General features: G+C 42.1%; 1 protein-coding gene across 6 annotated transcripts in view; it reads right to left on the minus strand.

Moving 5' to 3' along the window:
* The window catches only part of KCNT1 (potassium sodium-activated channel subfamily T member 1), a 227642-nt gene that overhangs the window by 128426 nt on the left and 81018 nt on the right, over positions 1 to 18198 (minus strand). For 2 of the 6 annotated variants that reach the window (XM_069108353.1, XM_069108352.1), the window contains exon 1: positions 205 to 354. The exons of the other annotated variants lie outside the window; for them this stretch is intronic. In XM_069108353.1, coding sequence (XP_068964454.1) covers positions 205 to 344 — 140 coding nt within the window. In that variant the 5' untranslated portion in view covers positions 345 to 354. Of the gene's footprint in view, positions 1 to 204; positions 355 to 18198 lie in introns of those variants that run through there. 6 annotated transcript variants of the gene reach the window in all.

The raw sequence follows: 18198 nt of genomic DNA on the forward strand, positions 1-18198 counted from the left end.
TGCTTCTGTCCTGTCTTCCCCCAATGCTGGCTTAAAGCATCCCCGGACAAACCATTCTCTACAGCACCTGGCTCTTAGGCTGTGCCATGTAGGATTTTCATCCCCCTGGGCTTCTACCAGAGAGGACCCCCTTTCATCCTCCCACCTGCTGGGCTTCCTGGCCTCCCTCAGCCCCCTCCAGCCCGACTGCCCACTCAGCCATACCTCTGGCCGATGTCACTGCCTTGGGAGCCCATCCTGTGGGCTGGCAGCAGGGGGCTGACCCCATAGGGTTCTTCTCCCGGGGTGGTTGTTTGGCCAGCCTTGCTCTCTGATGGGGAATTCTTCAGCTTCGATCGCGCCATCCTGCCTGGCTCTTTCGTCCCTCCCCAACTCTCCTGCGGAGGGAGGGGCACTGCTGCGTGCAGCTCAGGGCTGCTGGTGCATACCATCCTGGCTCCCCTCCCTCCCTTCTGCCAGGCAGTGGAACAGCCCTGTCTATCCCTGGGGGGGTACTTCCAGAAGAGAGGGAGGAATGGAGGGAAAATCCAAAGATGCGCTAAGATGAATATGAAAGGGAAGAATATCCTCCCCTGAAGCATCCTTTTTTTCATGGAAATCAGAGACTGCTTTTTCCAGGGTTGTCCTCAGATGACTCCATGGTGAACATTTTTCTCCCCTAGCACACAATTAAGGATAGGATCACAGCGTTGTCGTAGGATTTTAGACCTAGAAGGTACCTGGGAAATTATTTGGTCCACAGCCTTCCTTTTACAGATAAGGAAGCTGAGGCCCAGAGCAGGGATTTCCTTGTTCAAGGTCACAAAGATAGTGGAGTCTGACAGTGCTGGTGATTATGCAATCTTAGAATCCAGCCCCTGTATGACTGTCCGAGGTCTAGCTCACTGTGAGAATACAGGACTCCTGAGATGAAGCAATATCAATTCAGAATTTGAGCCACAAAGTCATGGACTATCAGACTTAGGATACCAACGATCATGTACCCCAGTCTCCTTATTTTACAGACAGGGAAACTGAATCCTAGAGAGCTGAGCTTCTATGCCCAAGATCATATATCTGGTTAACTGAGGAGTTTGAGCCAAGAACTCAGATGTCTGAGATTAGAAAGTCAGCGCTCTTTCTTTTAGACCAAGTTATATTAAGGATCTGAGACTGCAGATACCTCTAAGTTATGTCCCCAAGAGCATGGAAAGGCTGCACTGAATCATTGACGCTCTCTCGCTTAGACCCCCTTTTCACAAACATCATTTGTGAAATAAATAGGGTGGGAAAGGGCTGACAAGAGGCATGGCATAGGGAGCAGTTTACTGGACCTTTAGTCAAGAAACTCTGGATTCAAATTTTGCCTCTGACACTTCTTAGTTATGTGTCCATGAATATGTCACTTTACCTCTGTTAGTCTCATTTTCCTCATCTATAAAATAGGGATAGATAATGATGTTTTATAGTGCCCACTTCACAGGGCTGGTATGAGGATCAAAGGAGATATGTATGTCAAGTGCTTGGTAAACTTTTAAATACTATATACCTATCAGCTTTCTCATTAGAGTTCAGACTGCCCAGGATTAGGAAGTTCAGTTAGGATAACAGAATTAGAGACCATTTAGGAGGTTGCTAGGTGGTGCAGTGCATAGAGTGCTGGGCTTGCAGACAGGAAGATCTGAGTTCAAATCCAGATTCAGACACTTACTAGCTGTGTGACCTTGGCCAAGTCACTTAACCTCTATTTGCCTCAGTTTTCTCAACTATAAAATGGAGATAATAATAGTACCTATCTCACAGGGTTGTTATGAGGAACAAATGAGGTGATGTTTGTAAAAAGTTCTAGTACAGGAGCTATATAAATGACCAATGTGGAAACTGAGATCCAAAGAGAGGATGTGTGTTGCCCAGTGTCATGAAAGGAACCCAGTACAGCTGTGATCCTGATTCAATTGTAATGGCTCCAAACTTTTTCTCCTACACCATTTGTCCTGGGTCAGAATTCAGTCTAGGACCAGGGATGGAAGCCAGAAGTAGGTGAAGGTAATGACTTATTTTTCATGAATAATGGACTTTAAGAAAAAAAGAAATTAATGACAATGTTTTTTTGTTACAATTTGGATTTAGTTTCACACCCCCTCCTCCTCTTGTTCTGCTTCTCTGTTCTTCTCCCCCCCATCTCTGGGAACACCAAGCACACCTTCAATGATGGTGAACATTGACAGAACCCCAGCTGCGTAAATCAGTATGACTCAACCCCAGGGTCTGTGAAGAGGGAACAGCTTCTCTTTAGTCTAAGAGGGATGGAATTACTTCACCCCTTAGACTGTATTTATTCACATTTCCCCAGAAAATGGCCCATCAACCACTACTCTTAAATATTAGCAACTACTAAAAGCAGAATCTTCTATAGTCCTCTCTCCCAGTCACTTTTCTTGTCAGAGTCACTGCCAACATCAATTCATTTATGTAATCCATTCATTAAAAAGAAAATGTGTTTATTAGCACAGTAGCTGGCATATAGCAGGTTCCTAATAAAGGTTTGTTGTTTGACCTGATTAATGTTACAAATATGTATTAAACATTATGCTAGATAGTGAGGAGCCATGAAGTTTATGACATGGTTTTTGACCTTATGAAGCTTATACAGTTCAGTAGGGGGAATACTACACAAACACAAATAACTATAATACCTAATATGACATGATAATTGTATCTAAATGCATTAGAGATGTAGGTGCATAACAGTGCAAGGGAGAAGAGGATAATCAGTGGAGGAATAGGGCATCTGGGGACTGACTATTAATTGAGTAGGTGGAATTTAAGTATAAGGTGCTGAAGTGGACAGAGCACCAAGCCTGAAGGCAGAAAGAGGTTCAAATCCTTGCTCAGACACTTACTGGCTGTGTGACCCAAGGATAAATCACTTAACCACTGTCTGCTTCAGTTTCCTCATCTATAAAATGGGGACAATAACATCTACCTCTAAGGTCTGTTGTGAGGGACAGAATGCCATACTATTTGTAAAGGAGCTTTGCAAACTTTAAAGCTTATAAATGTTGATGATATATGATTGATTGATTGATGATGATGATGGTAGTCATAACCAATGAGGGACAAAGCATCAGGGTACCTGGGACAGGTTGTATTTAAGTTGGGTTTTAAAGTTCATACATTTATCTATTCAATACTTACAAGCAAAGAAACAAAGAAGTATCAGACATGAAGGAGAATTACAGTTTAGCAGAGTGTATAAAACATACAGATAGAGAATGGTAGTAAAAAACAGAGGATAATACATACGTGAGGTACTGACAAGGTATTAGGAGTATATGTAGAATAGTTGGTGTTGGTTGGGAAGATCAGAGAAGACTCAGGCTTTCAAGTGTAGGTGGAACTTGGATGGGTGGAGAGGCACTCCGGACACAGAATTAGATAAGCACCAGGGTGCATTTGGGGAAGTGATTATACTTGACTGCAGTGTATAGTAAGTGTTGAGGTAGGGTAAGAGGCTAGAAGGGTAGGCAGGAGCTAGGCTAAAAGCCAGGTCAAGGATTTAAGGAGACAAGTTTTTGCCGCATCCTGTACAATTCCTGGCAGAGAACAGTATTGAACATAATGCACTGTCAAAGCTATGAAAATCTGAGAGCTTGAGGACTTGTTCAGGTAAAGGAGTTTTTGGAATAGCTCAGGATTATATAGGAAAGCCTTTGTGTTCTCACTCTTGTAGATAGAAATCTTATGGAATGGTCCTATTCCTTTTCCTGCCTCCCTAAGTGGAGAGGTGACCATGCTCAAATTGTTCTTTGTAAAATGAAGATCTCACAGGACATCAGGGTTCTGAGTGGAAGTGACCACTGGCTAAGGATGGAAGGGAAGAGAAGGGATATGTGGAAGATAGGCATGAGTGGGTACAGATCCTAAGACTCCCCACAGTGTGGTAGAAAGACCACTACGCTGGGAGTAGAAGAACTGAGTTCAAGTCCCAACTATGTGAGGTAGGGAAGTCCTTCAGCATCTCTTATCTTTAGCTTCCTCACCTGTAAAATCATGGGGTTGGTCTAAACCAGAGTTTCAAACATGTAACCCAAGCTCCTGGATGTAGATGAGCCAGATTAAAATATAATTGGGAAATATTTGACAAAATAAATAAAAATACAATACACATAGATAATATTATGTTTAAAAACTAAGCCAATATGCATCCCACAGGTATCTTTGTGTATGAATTAATGGCCCCATTTTTATTTGAATTTGATACCACTTTTCTAGACCAGGGGTTCTTTACCTGCGACTTGTTTAAAAATGTATGTGTGTGTGTTTATGCATACATTTTAATAATTATTTGAATAAAATTGCTTTCCTTGGTATATATTTTATTTTATGCATTTAAAAACATTATTCTTAAAAGGAGTCAATAAGTTTCACCAGACTACCTGAGGGGTCCAGAATACAAAAAAGGTTAACCCCTGATTTCAGTGAACTAGGGCTCCTTTCATTTCTAACATTCTGTGATAGTGTGTGTGTGCGTGTCTGTGCATGTGTGCACACATGTGATAAACACTTAATATCAACTAATATTCTTGTTTCTTGACTCTCCTGAAGGGGGTGCTCAGGAAAAAATAAGATCCCTTTTGCCAATCCCAGTACTCCTTGAGACAATGGATAGAGTACTGGACCTGGAATAAGGAGTTCAAATTCTGTCTTAGACATCTACTAGGTGTGTGACTCTGGACAAATCACTTAACATCTATTTGGCTTCAGTTTCCTCAACTGTAAAAATGAGGATAATACTAGTACTTAACTCACAGAATTTTGTGAGAATCAAACAAGTCCCCGACACACAGTAGACACTTAATAAATGCTTATTTAAACTGAATTCAAATAATGCTTCAGATACTTATTAGCAGCGTGATGCTAGGCAAATCACTTAAACTCTGTCTGGTCTCACTTTCCACATTGTAAAAATGGGAATAATAATAGTATCTACCTCCCAGAGCTTTGTGAGAATCAGCTGAGTGCCTGGCACACAGTAGGCACTTAAGAAGTACTCATTTCCCCTCTTGGTCGACCCTGGTCTTCATGATCATGATTAGACCTGTACAGGGACCCCTAGGGGTGGGCTTTTCTCAGGATTGGCACTAACTAGCTCCCAGGTGTTAATTTCTCCAATATTTTTAGGCAAAAAATTGACTCCTGGCTCCAGTGGATGGAAGTCTTGAAGTTGATGGGCATTGGAGATGACTGGGCTATGCTGCATCTCTGTAGGACCTGGCCCAGTGCCAGCCAGTTCTTCCTTTCCTGAGACAGGAGTGTGTTTCATAGCCCATTGCTGGCCAGCTGCTTCTGCTACTTTCCTGAAGCAAACAGCTCTCCAACTCAATTAAGGCACGATGACTGCTGGATGGATTCTCAGCTGTGGCCATTGCCACAACTTCTCATTCTCTCTCTATCCTCTCTATGGTCATTTATAATAATGATAACAAGAGCTACTACTACAATAATAACTCACATCTATGAAGCAGTTCAGGGTAGGCAGAATGCTTTATACACACACACACACACACACATTTGTTGGGGCCTCACAGCAACTCTTTTAGGTAAACATTATAGGTATTGGTATCCTTGTTGATGAGCAAGCTGAGGTTCAGAAAGGATGTGACTTGGCCAGGGTCACACATCTCGCAAGTGTTATAAGCAAGAATTTGTACTCAGATCTCCTTGACGCCATGCCTATTGCACTAACGACTACATCATACTGCCTCAGTTTCTATGCAGAGCAGGGGCCCAAAATGAGGATCTCAAAAGAAGGCTTGTGGTTTCTCTCTTTGTGGTAATGGAGGTAGATTTGGCTCCAGCAATCCATCTGCTTATGTGCCTTTGAGGGTCTTCTGTGAGCCTAGCCCCTTGCTGAGAGCTGAGGGTGAATCACAGGTGTAAGACATAGAACCTGTCCTCCATAGCAGCATAGTTTAGCTGGAAAGCCCAGAAAGAGACAGAAGAAGATGAAACATATGTGTGATTGGTGCCAAATCAGAGGTATAGATGGAAAGGGCTATAGGAGCAAATGAGGAAAACCAGATCATTTTGACCTGGACTGCTCAGGGAAAGGCTTCATGGCCACTGAAGAAAGGTCAGGGTTCAAGTAAGTGAAGAGGAGGTACAGTAGAAGGAATAAGGTATAAAAAGGATGGTGGGTGTCCTGTAATGTACATGATATGTTTAGGGGAATAGTTAAAATGGGGATAATAATAGTACCTACCATAACCTCAGCACCTTTTAAAGAGGCAGTATGGCATACATAGTACAAGGAGAAATGGATTCAGGGTAGTAGACGGAGCTCTGAACTTGGAGTCAGGATGACCTGGGTTCAAATCCTGCTTCAGACACTTAATAGCTGTGTGACCCTGGGCAAGGCACATAACCTCTCTTTGCTTCAGTTTCCTTATCTTCAAAATGAAGGGCTTGGACTTGATGACATTTAACACTCTTTCCAGCTCTAGATCTATGATCCTATAAGATCTGGGTCATGGCCCAGTGCTTGGTACACAGCTGCAAATAAATGCCTTTTCATTCATTTGCCCATTAGACTTCACAGTTACTGTCTTTAACCATGGTCTCCAACTTCAAATCCCATGCTCTTTTTCTAGCTGCTTTATAGTGAGAGACTGTGCATGATGTTTATGCTTTTTATATACTCTTATCCTCAATTTTGTTGTTGGAAACTGAGAAGTCCCTATTTGCACTCAGCAGTATCTGCAACTCTGTAGGTATATGCCCCCCTTTTCTCCTATCCCTTATCACCTTACTCCTGGACTATTACAACTAAGCCTGCTGTTTGGTCTCCCTGCCTCACATATCTCCCCACTCCTGTTTGCCTTCCATTCAGCTGTCGAATTAAGGAGAAGATCTGAACATGTTACTCTCCTCCATTCAACTAACTCCAGTGGCTCCTCATCATCTCTTGGATCAAATACAAAATGCTCAGTTTGGCAATCAGAGTCCTTCACCATATATACTCCTTCTACCTTTGCAGTCTTCTTATATCCTTCTCCCCATCATGTATCCTGTGATCCAGCGACGCCGCCTCCTTGCTGTTCCATGCACAAGACCCTCCATCTACAGACGCCGGCCATTTTCACTGACTGTTTCGCATGCCTGGAACACTCTCCCTCCTCATCTTCACCTCCTAGCTTCTTTTTGTTATTGTTGAGCTGTTTCAATCATGTCTGACTATTCATGATCCCATCTGGGATTTTCTTGGCAAAGATACGGGAGTGGTTTGCCATTTTCCTCTCCAGCTCATTTTTACTGAGGACACTGAGGTAAACTGGGTCACACAACTAGTTAAGTGTTTGAGGTCAAATTCGAACTCAGAAGGTGAGTCTTCCTGACTGCAGGCCTGGTGTTCTGTACACTGTGCTACCTACCTACCCTCCTGGCTCTTTTTAGCTTCCTTCAAGTCCCAGCTAAAATACCATCTTCCACAACAAACCTTTCTTATTCCCCATAAATGCTGGCGCCTTCTCTCCATTGATTACTTTATCCTGCGCGCGTGCGTGCGCGCGCACACACACACACACACACACACACACACACACATGATGTTTGTGTTGATTTTCATGTTGCTTCCCCTAATAGACTGTAAGTTCCTTGAGGGCAGAGACTGTCTTTTGCATTTCTTTGCATCCTCAGGGCTTAGTGTAGTTAGTGCCTAGCACACAGTAGTTACTTAATAAATGCTTACTGACTGAGTGCTTGCTTGGTCCAGGACCAAGGTGTTCAGCCAGTAGAATGTTGCTATTAGCCTGAGCAAGAAAACCATGGGATTGAAAGTCTGGGGATTTGGGTAACTTTACCACTTCCCTCTCTGGGCCACAGATTCCTCAACTGCAGTATGAGGGGGGCCTAAAGTCCCTTTTAGAACTAAATCCATGACCTGTGATGCCAAGTACATAACATGTAACAGAGTATATTCCTATCTCTAAGCTCACACTGAAACCCTACCTGGAACTGCTGCCTTCTTTTGCCTGTCCAGGTGTTATTCTTTCCTTTAAGGACAATTCAAGACGCGCTTCCTCCATGCAACACTTTCTGACCAGTCCAGGTCACACTGCTCTCTCTTCTCCGATTTCCTAGAACACTTAAATTCGAAAGCATACAAACTCACACTTGCTTTTATTGTCTTATACTGTGCTCTGAATGTATCAAGGGTGCATGTCATATCTCACCAGACTGAGAACTCCAGGAGGGTGAGCCTTCTTTTGTCTTCCTTTCCCTCCCTCCCTTCAGTTCTCCCCCAAGTACTGGGTACAGGGTTGGAATACAATAAGTAATGATTGGAATCTGAGCTCAACAGGGAGGAAATCCAAGCTTCTCCTTTTAAGTCCCAAGTGATTAAGTACAGAGCACAGTTCATAATAAAGGGACAGGTTTCCTGTTGCCAAACAGAACATTAATGGGAAATTAGTGATTGAGGGAATTAGACCGCCTCCTGAAGAATGCCACTCATTGAAGAGAACTTAATTCCTGGATTGGCCCTTTGAAAGAGATCTTTGCTTAGAACTACTACTTGTATATGATGTCAGTACTGCTAGTGACTCATCTTTCCCAGACAGAAAAGGGGACACTTCTCCCTTCTCCTAAAGTAATTGGTAGGATTTCCTGGAAAGAGCACTGGAACTGGGTTCAAATCCTGATTTTATCACTTCTGAGCAGTGTCTTAGGCAGGTCATGTCCCTTTCCTGAGCTTCAATTGCCAAGTCAATTGACATTCATGGAGCATCTAACCCAGGGCCCTGCCATGTTGGCACTTAATAGATGTTTGCTCACTTGATTGAAAATATGGATAAAAGATCCTGACTGAACCTACTTAGGGGTGTTACAACAATTAAATCAAATAGATGAAGGCACCTTTTCAACTTCAGAGAGTAGGGGGTTTGGAATGACAAGAGTTTTGGACTTGGAGTCAGGAGAAAGCTGGGTTTGGATCCTGTCTCTGTCATTTATTAGATCATTATTAGATCAAGTCACTCAGCTTGGGTGTCAGTTTCTTCATTTCTAGAATGGGGATAACAGTACCTTCCTGACCGAATTATTGTGAGGGTCATGTGTTGTTATTGAGTTATTTCAGTCGTATCTAACTCTTCATGACCCCATTTGGGGTTTTCTTGGCAAAGATACTGGAGTGGTTTGCCATTTTCTTCTCCAGCTCATTTTACAGATGAGGAAACTGAGGCAAATAAAGTGAAGTGATTTGCCCAGGGTCACATAGCTAGTAAGTTTCTGAGGCCAGATTTGAACTCATGAAAACAAATCTTCCTGATTCTGAGTCTGGCATTCTATTCACTTCATCACCTAACTGCTCCCATGTGAGAATCATATTAATTTACATATACTATTTTGCAGACCTTAACGTGCTAGATAAATGAATATTATTAATAATATTACTACTATTATTCTTTTTTTTTATAAAGCAATTGGGGTTAAGTAACTTGCTCAAGGTTACACAGCCAGTTATTTCTGGGTGTGGTGCTGAGTATCTGAGCTCAGATTTGATCCCCAAGTCATCCCAACACTGGAGCTGGTGCTCTTACTCGCTGAGCCACCTGGCCGCCCCTAAGCAATTGGGGTTAAGTAACTTGCTCAAGGTTACATGGCCAGGTGTTTCTGGGTGGGTGCTAAGTGTCTGAGCCTGGGATTTGATCCCCAGGTCATCCTGACACTGGAGCTGGTGCTCTTACTCACTGTGCTACCTGGCCACCCCTCTACTATTATTCTTTTTTCTTTTTTTTTTTTTAAAGCAATCGGGGTTAAGTAACTTGCTCAAGGTTACATGGCCAGTTATTTCTGGTTGTGGTGCTGAGTATCTGAGGCCGGGATTTGATCCAGGTCATCCCGACACCGGAGCCAGTGCTCTTACTCGCTGAGCCACCTGGCCGCCCCTTCTACTATTATTCTTAATGATATTACATGTGATAATTATACTGATTGTAAAATGGAAAAGAAGCATGGTATAGTGGGCTAACCTCAGAGCCAGCAAAACCTGGGTTCAAGCTCTGCTTCTGATGGTTGTATGACCCTGGATAAGTCAATGCCTCAATGCCTCAGAAAGATAGATCTTGTAGGTCTTCCTACTTAGAAGAATGTGATAAGGTTGATACAGACTCTGAAACAGAAATATTTCATTTGGTCAAGTAAGCACCCATTCCTGCTGGCAAATGGAAGTCACATGAGGACTTTTATGGCCAGTGCATGTGAAATTAAAAAAAAAAACACAACAAAACAAAAACCAAACATTTACCTCCTCTAAGTAGCTGTTTATAATCTCTCCTCTTCTCTCCCCTAGACAGAAATTAGCCCTCTCTGTTTTAAATTTCCATGGTATTTTGTATGTTTCTCTTTCCTTTCCTGTTTTCCACCTTCTCCCTTGCATCATGAGAGGCAGTGTGTAATAGTGTCTAGGGAGTTATCTTTGGAGACAGGAAAACCTAGGTACAAGTTCTGCCTTTAGACCCTGCAGACTGTGTGACCCTAAATAAGTCATCTAACCTCTGCAAGTATCAGGTACCTCAAAGACTATAATAAATCAACAGAGGAGCTGCTGATTTGTATTCCTAGATGGAGGATCGGACCCCAGTGAAATCATAGGTCAGGATGAAATGATAACCAAAAAATAAAAATCTTTGCTTTGTAGCTCTGTGTATATGCATAGTGCTATAGATGTAGAGCTGGAAGGGACCTTCTAGGGCAGCTAGTCTGACTCAGTTATTTTACAGGTGAGGAAACTGAGGTCCAGAGAAGTTAAGTGACTTAGAGTCACAGAGGTGATAAGTGACAGTGAGGATCTGTACTACGATAGGCTGAGTTCCTTGAGAACTGGGACAGGGTCCTACTAATCTTTGCCTCCACCTGGCACTTTGCATAGGCTCCACACACAGTAGGTGACGGAAAAATACTAATTGAATAGATTAAAAAAAGACAAAGAAGGTTTCACATACGGATTCATAAATGGATGAGTAATGTAAACATGTGTCAGTTCTGTTCAGCAGAATAAACGGATTCACAATCAACATTTTGAGTAGAAATAAAATCAGTATCTCTGTCAAGGGCATTGGTGAATTCTAGCTCCAGTTCTGCTCAAGTCAGGTTGGCTTCCACTGGCATTTCAATTGTTAAAGTTAGAGTGAACCAGAGTAAATGTTGTTTCAAGAATTTTGTGGCATTTCTTTAGAGACAATTGTAGACTAAAATTGAGTCCAAAAGCAGGGTTGTGGAAATCACAGCATTTGGATTCAAATTTCACTTCCATCACTTATTCCCTGAATATCCTTTGGTCCTACACTTCTATGTAGGCCTCAATCTTCCCATCTGTAAAATGAGGGGATTAGAATAGATTTTCTCTTTTTCCTTCCAACTCTAAAATTCTGATTCTTGTCATACATACTTTATAAGATGAATCATTTTCCTGTTCTGGCAACGGAGAAAATATTAAAGTTTAAACAATTAGTTTACTTAGAAAGGAAAGTAATTGCTATTTCACAGTTCCAATCATTTATTTAAGGTTCCACTCTTCCCACCCAGCCCCCAATCTCTCCTCTGTTATCAGCTGTCTTCTTATTAGTGGTTCGGAACCATAAAGTCATTGGATACACTCAAATTTCTCCTGAGTTTGAATCTGCTTTCTTTGGGTCAGGAACTATGATTTCCTTAGGCTACAAAACATTAATTGTTGCTGGCTCAGAGTCTGTGCAGTTTGGCTTAAAGATAAACTGTGTGGGAAGAATGATCGTGAGACACAAGAATTGGGGGAAGGGGTGAAGTAGGGATAATGCCCAGCTGTTGTACTGACCCTCTCACCACCCACCATGCTCTCAGGCTGGTGGCATGTCAGGTGATCTGAGGAGAGAAAGTTGCTGCCAGGCAATGTCTTGTCAGCAAATTCAGAAAATACAGGGCCCTGGGTTAGTATTTTAAATATAACTCTCTCCCTTCCTTTTCTCCCCCAATCCCAGGGGATCAGTATGTATTGTGACAGCTCTTTCCCTATGCTAAAATGCTATCTCTGAGAAAAATGTGAAGGCATTTGATATTTCAACCACTAGCATTGAGCTCCCAGTAGGAGTGCAGTCTCTTATCATGCCGTGAATAAGGTACAAAGAGCATTGGATTTGAGGTCATGGGTGACCTCAAGTCCCTTAGACTCCTCTGGCCTCAGTTTCCTAATCTTTAAAATGAAGGGGTTATACTAGATGGCCTCTAAGGTCTCTTTCAGCTCTAAATCTACAAGCCCAAATTATTTCCAGGTCAAACTCTTATGACCCTTATGGAGTTGGATGAGGCAAACCAACTTTTAGCATCAAAGTCTATGATCCTATGATCCTAACAGGTCTTTACACCTCCACTCTCCTTACCAATCCATCCTTAAGAGTGCAATCAGCTTGCTTTTCCATGGGCATATGGCAAATCTCTACATAGATCTGATCCTGTCATTCTGCTTATAAGCTGCCAGTGATTCCTCTTGGCCCATCAAGTTAAGTTAAAAGTTCTCTTCCTGGCATTCATCATTTGGTGATATTTTACCCTTTTAATTTTATCTCATAGTCAGTCAATAAGTATTTATTGTGTGCTAGGCCTGTGCTTTATTCCATAGATACTATACTCCCCCCAAACAAAACCACTAGTGTTCCTCTGTACATGCACCATGATGGTGATGATGAGAAACATTTCCCTAGCACTTAAAGGTGTTCAAAGTGCTCATATACGTTATCTCACTGATCCTCATAAAGACCTGGCTGTATAGGTGCTGCTACTACCCCCATTTTACAAAAAATTGAGTCTAGGAGAGAAGAAATATTTTTCCCCTAGGGTTGTCATCTGGCTAGTAAGTATTTAAAGACTGGAAAACAGGTCTTCTTGATGCAAAGTCTAGCACTCAATCCACCATACCATGCTGTCTTCCCAGGACTGAATACTTAAACATTGAGGGAGAGGGAGGAAGGGGGAAATTCCATAAGGCCCTGTGGTCTAGATGGAAAAAGCTTAGGAAACAGGAATTGGAAGTCTGCATTTCTATGAGAATCCAACAGGGGAGGCTGAAGGCAACTTCTTACTGATCCTACTAGAAAGATTAGAGCTTTATGAGTAGTGATCTTGGACATCTGGGAGAACAAACTGATGCAAGAGATATGAATGAGAAGCAGCATGTGCTCACACAGCCAAATTAGGAGATAACAACACATTAAAGGATCAGAAGAATGGAAAAAGGAGCTAGAATTTGGGGGAGGGGTGTCTCGAGGTGGATGGAATACCTGAGATTAAGACTATTTTACCCCAGCAGCAACCTAAACTGGGCTGAAAGGGGCCTAGGATTCAAAAGAAATCTGGGATGCCTGTTGTCTGTTCTTTAGGAGGGTAACCATGATGGAGATCTTAGGATGCACAGGAAAATTGATGAAAGGTAAGCTGTGGATTTAAGGGGCTTATAAACCATAGGTGCTGGGAGACTGGTGAGGATTCAGAAAAGTGAGCTTCTACAATAAGGCTTTGGAGGAGGACTTCACACCAGACACTTTGGAGGGATCAAGTCACACCTGTGTGTTCAGTTACCTGTGCTTTGGGAGAAATATTATGCCTGTCATTTGCAGTGGAAAAGTGGGAGCAAATTTGAGGAGTTAAAAATTGTCTTAAGCTTCAGAGTGTGTGTGTGTGTGTGTATGTGTGTGTGTGTAGGTAAGCAAAGGTAATGTTGATACTTTTAGTGAGGAGGAGAAAAAAAACACCTTATGAAATCCTAGTTGGTAGAGAAAAAAAATGAGGGGAGAAAAGAACTAAGATAGTGCAATGGATAGAGCACCAGGCCTAGAATCAGGAAGACTCATCTTCATGAATTCAAATCTGGCCTCCAGATACTTACTAGCTGTATGACCCTGGGCAAGTCACTTAACTCTGTTTGCCTCAGTTTCCTTATATGTAAAATGAGCTGGAGAATGAAATGGCAAATCACTCCAGTGTCTTTGCCAAGAAAACCCCAAATGGGGTCATGAAGTGTTAGACATGATAGAAAAACAACTCACACAACAAACAAAAACAACAACAAACGTGACTTAATGGGGTATTTGGGTCAGAGCATTATCACTTGCATTGTTGAAAATCTGCAGGTAGCTATTGGAGGTCACCAGTTTCTTTCCCAATGAAAATTCATAGAAGATTCCAGGGTGGGAGGCTTTCTTGTAGTGAGGTCTTGAAGGAATGGAATGATAAGATAATTTTAGAAGATGATTCTATATACTAGGTTTTACTACCTGGTATGAATGGTTCCTTACTAGGAGAGTATAACCTGAAACCAGGGAGTTGATACGTAGATGACTGAGTGGTAGGAAAATCTGGGATGGGGAAAGTTAAATTCCATGGATATCCCACATACATATTTGAAGAAAGAACAAATACGTCCAAGAAAATGACATTATCCTATTCTGTCACCTGGGCATGTCTCCTTTTTTAAGTTGAGGAAGAAGGGCCCACCAATAGAATGTGGGTCATGAGTGCAACTTACCTAAATGACTTCAGGTCACATAAAACTGTTGGTCATTTTCCAGGATTTATCTCACCCTTTTCATGGTAAGAGCTACTTGTCTCATCCAGTTGAATAATATTGGTCATATATCAGCTGAGTATCTGGGATGGAAAATTTGGTTTGCTTATTATCACAACTGAAAGGGGAGATCTGCGGAAAAGTTAGATAATCAAGTCCTTTTTCTAGTTTAGCTACTTTAACTTAGGTATCAGGATGACAAATCAGAGGCTACAAGTGAAGAGTGAGACACTCAGTGATACGATAAGGGAATCTTGGACTATTGGGACTTTTGTGGTTTGGACTGAAGGCATTTGGATTAGAGATTGTCTGCTAATGTCACTGTTTCTTTTTGGGGAGATAGATCTACACTGTGGAAGGAATAAATATAATCCTGGATTTGCTGCAAGCTAGAAGAGAAATAATTATACCCCTGGATGCTGGGGCCTCACAGGGACCTTCACAGCAAATAGGTGGGAAGTTGCCGGCAGCTTATGCAGCTATCACCTTCAATGAGCTAGGTGATACCACAAACTACTACAGTAAAAAAAATGGGGAAGTATTAAGACATTAACAAGGATAACAGGGACAGGGATTCCATCCCTCAAGGGAGAAGGCCATTTTGCTCCTGAAAAAAGGGGACTAACAGAAATGGGGCATTTGTAGTTTGTACATAGGAAATATGATCTGGATTGGTTCTCAGAAGATAAGAGGAACAAAAAGTCAACCACAAAGTCTTATGTAGGCCAAAACATGCACACTTTTGGAGGGATGATGGATCAAGTCTCTCAATGCAGAGACTCAATTCTCAGATCTCCCTGAGCAACAGCTGCTTCTTAACTATTATGGACTGAAATGAAAGCTCTTGAGCAATGACAAAACTGTAAACAACTATTATGGGATGGGGACCAGAACTTAGAAGGACTGCAGGGAACAGGGGAGGCACTTTGTGCTATGTTGAGACTGATTTAACAGTTATAGAAGGTGCTGCATGACTTCCCTCAGCTCTACTGAGCAAAGGGTATGTGAGGGATGGGGCAAAACACACCCTAGTGATACATGCTTAAGATGATTTGGATTGCTATGTTACCCCAGTAATCCTGCAACAACTGAGGAAGACGTCCCTGGGGCAAAAAGCTAAGCAGAGGAGCAAATTACAGATAGCTGGGAAGGACAGTCAACACAACTGACAACACAGTGAGGGTCCAGAAAACTCGAGAGGCTGGAATGATGAGGCCAGTCTAACAAGATGAAATGTACTAGAGGCAAATGTAAAGTCTTACACTTGAGTTCCCAAAATTGACTGCACAAGGATAGGATGGGGGAGGTGTGGCTAGAACAGTTTGTGTGAATTTTATTTTTTAATGTTTTTGGTGAACCACAAGCTCAATATGAGTCAACGATGTTAATGAATGCAGAAACCAAAAAAAGCTCACTCCGACCCAGACCTGGCACACTGCTATTGCTTGGCCGTCTTCACACCATGCCATAGCAAGCATAACTCCCCAGCCCCTCTCCACATATATGTCCAATAGTCAAAGCAACACTTTCATTCTTAGAAAGGCTCTCTATCAATCTTTATTGTTCTATGGTTTTATTTACCATCCCTGCATATATACAACATCTCTTTCCAGCTACCACTCATATATACACATATGTGTGTGTATATATGTTTATGTATACATATGTGTGTATCCTTCCCCTAGTATAATAAACCCCCTGAGGGCAAGAACTGTCTTAATAAATCTTAATAAATCCCCTTTTCATTCATTCATACCAAAATGAGAATCAGAATGTGTTAACTCATCTTTCAAAATCCTCACCTATTCTGAGAAGGCATAACACAGTAGGACTCCTGATTAATCTAAGGATACCTGTAAGACAAGGGGGATGCTGTTGAAAAGGCACAGGATGGAGAGCCTCTGCCGTAGCTGGGCACACCTCACAGATTGTGAATACATTTGTATAGGTTAGTAGGCCGGGGAGAAGTCACCAAATCCAACTATGATGGAGAGATTAGAGTGACTTTCCAAGACCTAGGGGCTACTCTATTTCAGTGCAGACAGGATGGAATTCCTTCCATGTGAAATTCTGTGCAGAAGGGAGCTTCTACTGTGTGTGTGTTAAATCATCACAGATGACTAATCAGACACTTGGATAAAAGTTCTTGTATTTGGGGCCATGTATCTGGGCTACTTTATCAGAGCAAAGACAATTGATACCTAATTTGGAGAAAGGTCACATCCAAGATTAAGAAAACCAATCTGTAAGAGGCTGATTGGGAAGCCCAGGCTACAATGTGAAATACTGCCAAGTGTCAGAAGATTCAAGCTGCTTAGCCAGTTGATGCCTTCATGGCTACCTCAATTTCACCATACTATTCTCAACCAACATCATGAGTCATGCAAGAGGAGAGAAGGATTTCCTAGACAATCTGAATATGGTTTGGAGAATATTAAGTCTGGTTTGGTCACATTTCTCTAAGTGGCACGGGACAAAACTATAACTGCCTTGTTTGTACAGAAATAACAGGTCCTCCCTCAAAAAGCCAGCAGAGATATGGGTCACAGATGGAGGAAGTGAAGAAATGAATAGCTGTAATGATGGGCCTGAAGGTTTCAATAGACTGAGCTAAGAGTTTGGCAGAAGTGCCTTCTGTAAGAGAACTGGGACTCAGTGCCCTATCACCGATGTCCACCTTCTGAAGCCTACCTGTGCATTGCAAAATGACTTGATGCACCAAGGCTTTCTCACCTCCATTTTCCAGGATCTGGAGGAAGTCTGATTCTTAGCACAGCTTGCAGGTTATCCTGCATAAAAGGGACTCTGGTTCCTCATTTGGATTGACTGAAGGTGTGGACCAGACCACAGTCATCCCTATGTTGGAGTTCAGGGGTGGTGACCAGCACTTGCACCCCTGCACACTGGCATGGTGGGAGCTGGGACCCAGTATTCTTGATGAGTTGCCCCTCCAATCCCCATGATACCTGGGAATGTGTGTTCTCCCACAAGGAAGAATAGCCTCAATACAAGAAGATAAGAGTTGGATACCTGAGTAATATTTGTAATTTGTCAGAGTCTCCTGATCAGATAGATAGCCAAGTAATTTGTCACTGGTCCCATCTATTTTTGGGCAGGATTTCTGTTTGTATTGTAAATCCAGAAGATATCCTGGATGACTGGGTATTAATTGGCCCTTCTCTGATGATATGATCTACTGTAAGCATCCTTTCTCCCTGGACTTGCCTTGAGACAATGGTGGGACACTTCTTCCAAACAGTGACAAAAACCAGAGAACAGATGGTGATGATTACACTGAACAAGAGTTTTGAACCACTTTCCTCATAAAATCCTTCTGAGATTTCAAAGATAATGATTTTGCCAGTGCCACAGGCATATTTTTATGTCTTTGTTTTGGATTGCATCAGTAACTTCTATGTTAACATGGTTTTATGTTTGTGGGAGTAGATAGCTTTTAGGAGAACCAAAGAACGTATTTGGAAGGAGCCTCTGGGATGGGATGATGCAGAATAATTGGTGTTCTCTAAAGGGGCCTAGAGGTTGCTTAATCTAGATTAATTTATTTGAAACAAATGGTCCTAGTTCTTTTTGCCCTCTGACTATAAAAATGCTAACTCTATCTT

Source organism: Petaurus breviceps, unplaced genomic scaffold, assembly GCF_028583685.1.
Source record: "Petaurus breviceps papuanus isolate PSGF00001 unplaced genomic scaffold, PetGlider_PUasm1.0 90383, whole genome shotgun sequence".
NCBI lineage: Eukaryota > Metazoa > Chordata > Mammalia > Diprotodontia > Petauridae > Petaurus > Petaurus breviceps.